This window comes from Sinocyclocheilus anshuiensis, unplaced genomic scaffold (assembly GCF_001515605.1).
Source record: "Sinocyclocheilus anshuiensis isolate Anshui unplaced genomic scaffold, SAMN03320099.WGS_v1.1 scaffold669, whole genome shotgun sequence".
NCBI lineage: Eukaryota > Metazoa > Chordata > Actinopteri > Cypriniformes > Cyprinidae > Sinocyclocheilus > Sinocyclocheilus anshuiensis.
Genome location: NW_015536499.1, coordinates 20,923 through 26,183, shown reverse-complemented (window position 1 = coordinate 26,183; position 5,261 = coordinate 20,923). Strand labels below are relative to the sequence as shown.

Here is a 5,261-nt window from a genome sequence, read left to right as displayed (position 1 = left end):
AGTCATATTTAAAGCAGTTTAAATTAATATTGAGTACTGATTGATGTTCACTTGGATTTTTTTCCCCATCGAGGGGACATAACTTAATACTCTGTCATTTATAGTCGTATGGTAAAATGTATACTTGTAATTGTGTAACGTTACGTTCAAAATAACTACAAAATGTCATGCCTTTGAAAAATAAAGAGAACAACAGAATGCGCTGCTTTAGCTCCTTGAGCATCTTACTGGCGCATGCCACAAACATGAACCACAGGGAATACTTGTCTTTTAAAAGGCTTAATTTAGATTATTTGACGTTAAATGCATCATATAAGTCACTTTGGAATAAATCACAGTAGGCCTATGTATCATGATAAAAAAAAGCGACTTTACAGTCTGGAAATACTTTAGGCTATAGCAAATTATTTCTCGGAGCCCCTATCACTTTAAGAACCGCTGGTCTACACAGAAGAAAGACCTGTCTAGACTCTGCCCCGGTACGAGTTGTGTCGAGCTATTCATTAATCTGTTTGATGAGAAAAATATGAAATTGATAAAATGGGTTATTAATCCGTACAACTGCAGCAGTGGAGGACTATTATTCTGTTGCGTGATACTGTGGAAGAACTGATGAAGGCACGGTTTGATCTTCGGCTGACCAATCAGCAGAAAGGGGCGTTTAATTCCCGCCCACATGTAGAAATCAAATATTCAAGCTGTTTATTCATTTTTCCACCCATGAACGGAAAACGAAAATTTAAGCTGAATTTTCGTTTTTCGTTTTTTGGAAAAAAACAAAAAGGAGCCGTATTCTAATTTTTCTACTTTCAATATTAAATCAAAAAATGAATGATCGAATGATACACGGATTTTTAACTCACCCTTGTTTCGATCCAAACCTCTATGACTTTCTTCTGTTGAACACGAAATAAAATATTTTGAAGAATATTTGTAACCAGTTTCGGTTCCCATTGACTCTCATTGTTTGGTCAAAAATATATAATGGAAGTCAATGGGAACCAGAAATTGTTTGGTTGCCACCATTCTTCAAAATATCTTCTCATATTTTGAGATTGCTCATAACTTTTTGGAGAGAAATAGCGCAGACACTTAACTAATATGAAACGTCCTAGTGCGCTTGTGTCGCACACGCTATCAAATGAAGTATACTTTAAAAAGCTAAGCATTCGACTGTACACTAGCGTACATGTAAAAAATGTAGTATATTTTGGGTTTTCGAATTAAACAGGCCATCCTAGCAGACATGTGATGTTCCTTTAACATTGAAATGTGGTTTAAGTAAGGTTGGATGTTGTTTCAATGTGGAAAGAACGTTGAAACAATGTTTAATGTTAAATGGTTGTAAAAAGGTTAGCAAAATACTTATAAATCAACCTTAAAATTTGAACAAGAGCTGCTAAAAAGTCAACAAACTTTGCAAAATTGAAAAAAGATTCAACAGTGATTTCAACCATGTTGATGTAGACGCTGAAATGATGGGTGGGATTTTTGCTGCTGTACCTTTAAGAAATTCCGTCTTCACATTGCATGTTTTCATTGATTTCATAAAAAAAATGACATACATATTTCAAAATATAAGCCTCTTGCTTTCATTTAGGAATATTCAGTAGTCCGTGTATATCTATTTAGACAGGAGACAAATGAAAAACCCTTAAATGCCAAAACATGACCTGGCTGGATTGTGTGAATTGTTTCAGAAAATAGTGCCTGCTAGGAGATTTTGCCCCCCCCATTAGAAATATCTTTAGTCCAATCAAATTTCCTGTCCTCATTTCATCAGAAGAGGCAATTCAACTTTTTTTCTCTACAATAATTAATTTGCCAATCATAGTTAAATGGTCATGAATAATGTAACAAATATTGAAATATGCAAGGACGACTTACAAATAAGTAAATGTATCAAATATATTAAATATAAAAAGTGTATATATATATATATATATATATATGTGTGTGTGTGTGTGTGTGTGTGTTTATTTATTTTTCATTTACTTTTTATGGAATACTGGTCCAGATGTAGCGAAATGTTCTTCATACATAAGCAAGAAAATAATAATTTGATCTTTTTCTGTTTTCTAGGTTCCCACACCAGAGATCCGTGCACATAGTTTGTATTTTGATCTGTCGGCGTACGGGATCGACACTGTGAAGGAATCACGCAGCTCCTCTCAGCTGGCAGCGAAGCCCGGATTCCATCTGAAGATCTATGGAACGTTCCGGAACCGCTGCATGGCTCTGGCCTGCACTTCGGACGCAGACTCCAAAATGATGCATTTCCTGCGCCACACAGCCAACTCTTCAGTAAAACGTCTCAGTCCCAGCATGCATCTGTTAGACTCATGAACTCAATCGCATTTCAAGTTTATGCACTCTTTCAAAATTCTGCTAGCCCTCTCCAGCCAGTACATAATCGACTTTCAACATTGAAATGTAGTCGAAATAATGTCAGTTGGTGTTTCAATGGTGAAATGCAATGTTTAATGCAAAATAGTGGTAAAAAGTTGAACAAAATAGTTATATTAGCACTCAGCGATAAATTAAAAGTTGGATATATACAGTCTACTTTACCTGCATACATACAGTACACCCACATAAAACAATATACTATATAGCAAATCTTGGTTGTGTGATTGTTTATATTGTCTCAACAATTTAATCTTGCCTTACTTGGAGAGTTTGATTAATGAATAAGTAGAAATAATGAAGAAACACATACAAGAAATGAGGAAAAATAGCACAGAAACGTGGTTGAGTGGTTGAAGAAGAAAACAATAAAGAGCTAAAGAAAGAAACTGTGACAAAGACATAAAAAGACACAGCTGTCACAGGAAATGTAATTCACAGACACATGCTGTTACCCGGTTACAGTCACTATATGTGTGTGTGTGTGGAGGGAGTGTGTATGTAATAATGTGCTTGAAAAGACCCCGATGAGCTTGTAGGGTGAGAGACTGAACCCTCCTCTCTTTTCACTCAGATCATGAGGAACATCTTCCACCAGTCGTTCAACGCGTATAAAACAGACATCGAGCCTCGTCTGAGTGAACTCACCCTGCACCACATGCAGTGCAGCCGCAAGCTGTTCGAGATCATGCTGTCGTACAGACGCGTCAGCGCCGCTTACATCGAAGGAGACAACGTCGCCGTGACTGTGGAAGGAGAAGCTGCGCGAGTGCTCAACTTTGACACTGGTGAGCACAGCCACGGTTTAACATCACCTGAATGCTTCTAGGCAAAAATACAGTGTTCCTTTTCTTTCACGGTTTCCCATTATATTGCACTGCATTTTCTATGTAAACATGCACTAGATGGACGTGTTTGACTGTTGAGTTGACGTCTTGTGTCTGATGCAGCATCTCACGCATGACACGCTGTTCTAAAAGAAGTTCAACTTTTTGAATCTTTACACTCGTTTTTACACTTGTGTTTTTTTTTCTTTCCTCTTCTTCTGCTCTCCCGTGTCTCACATTTTTAACTGGAAAAACGCATTCGGGGTGAATGTCTACTTATACTTGTGGTTATGGATATTCATGTTTATAACTATACATATATTTACCGCTACAAATTTAGATTAAGTAAAACGATGCATTTAGGGTTTTAAATAATATTTGAGTTCTAAAACCTAAAATTTGTAATGCAAAAAAAGAAGAAGAAGTGAACTGTACATAAATTTTGCCTTTGTTAAACTTAAAATATATATTTTTGTTTTTAAAATGATTTAATTGCAGCATTTATATTTGTCTGTTCAACCCTCTTATGCTGTGACATTTCCCCCTTAAAACGTATATCTTTATAATAATATTTTTTATATAATAATAACAATAATAAAATGTTATTATTAAATTACTACATTTTATTTAGTAAAATGTAATTTACAGTCTTTATTAGTATTTTATTGTTGGCTTTGTCAAGCTTAATAGTTCCACTCTGTTTTGGGGAAAAAAACATATTTTTTTATTATATAATATTGTTCTAGGCACAAAGCACAGGAATGTTGACTATGATATTTTATGATAATATTTTTCATAAAAATGTAATAATAATAATAATAATAATAATAATAATATGTTTTATTTAGTAATTGTAGTTTAATTTTCAGTCTTTATTTATTTTTATCTGTCGAACATAATGGCTTGGGGAAAAATCATCATCATACTGTGAATGCAGAGTAAATACGTTTGTGTGTACTCTGTCTTTACATGCAGTGGGCTCTGCACTGCTTTTGAGTGGTCAAAAAACAAGAATAACGAGCATATATTATATCAGAACTGTCATGTCTGACCTGTGCCCTAATTGGTAGCACAAACCGTACTGTATGCACCAATACATTGATCAGTAGTGCTCATATACAACACGGGTTCGAGTCTGGTTCTGAACTATATTACCTAAACTATAATAATAATAATAATAATAAATTGAATGAGAATGACCTGTATATATTTTATTCTGTAGCACTGTATGGCTGCTAACAACATATTCCATGAAGCCAAGAATATTTTAATCATGGTCATTGCAAGTAACATTCCCTTTCAGGTCATAACCAAGTGTATTTCATACTATATGTCTGTTATCTATAATATAAATGTGTCTGTGTTGATTGTGTGGAAGGTTGTGGTGTGAATCTGGGCATGAGAGGACTGGAGTCACTGGGAATGTTCATCTACAGAACGGCCACGGCACTGGACCAGAATGACGTGTTTGAGGCGCTCTCGGCCAAAATCCAGCACTCCAGACACGTGGCAGAGACTTTCAGGAAGAGCGGACTGGCCTCGGCTGTGTTTGAATGACCCTGAGCGTGTTTGTGTGACAGAAAAAGTGTGTGTGTGTGTTCTGAGGCGAGTTATAAACTAGAACACGTAATGCTTACAGAATTATGATCTGTTTTGTGATCATTTTTTGGAATGTTGAGTATTGAATGCACATAGAGTGACCAAAGTTTGTGCATTAGCATTTAATTTGTGGGGAAAAAAGTTTATTGGTGTAATGTGATGGTAAAATTGGTACATTATGTTTTTGAGTAGTTTAAACATCTTGACAAAAATAAGAATTGGAGACTGATCCAACCTAGAATGACCACAATCCTAAAGAAAACCTTACTGAAGATACAGTGACCTGTAGAAATATTTGGACACTTGCAAAAGTATAAAAGCCACTGCCTTAGATAATACAATTTTAAAGCAAGTGTCCTAATCAGTGCGGTGTTAGCCTTAAAGGAATAGTTCACCCAAAAATGACAATTTGCTGAAAATGTACTCACC

The 5,261-nt window shown here is 35.4% G+C and overlaps 1 protein-coding gene across 1 annotated transcript in view; it reads left to right on the top strand.

The window, feature by feature from the left end:
* LOC107688870 (uncharacterized) overlaps window positions 1–5,261 on the top strand; it is a 16,200-nt gene extending 10,939 nt beyond the window's left edge. Inside the window, exons 3-5 of the mRNA XM_016486699.1 lie at window positions 2,083–2,304; window positions 2,981–3,194; window positions 4,612–5,261. Of these exons, the coding sequence (XP_016342185.1) occupies window positions 2,083–2,304; window positions 2,981–3,194; window positions 4,612–4,790 (615 nt within the window). The 3' untranslated portion in view covers window positions 4,791–5,261. The remainder of the gene's footprint in view (window positions 1–2,082; window positions 2,305–2,980; window positions 3,195–4,611) is intronic.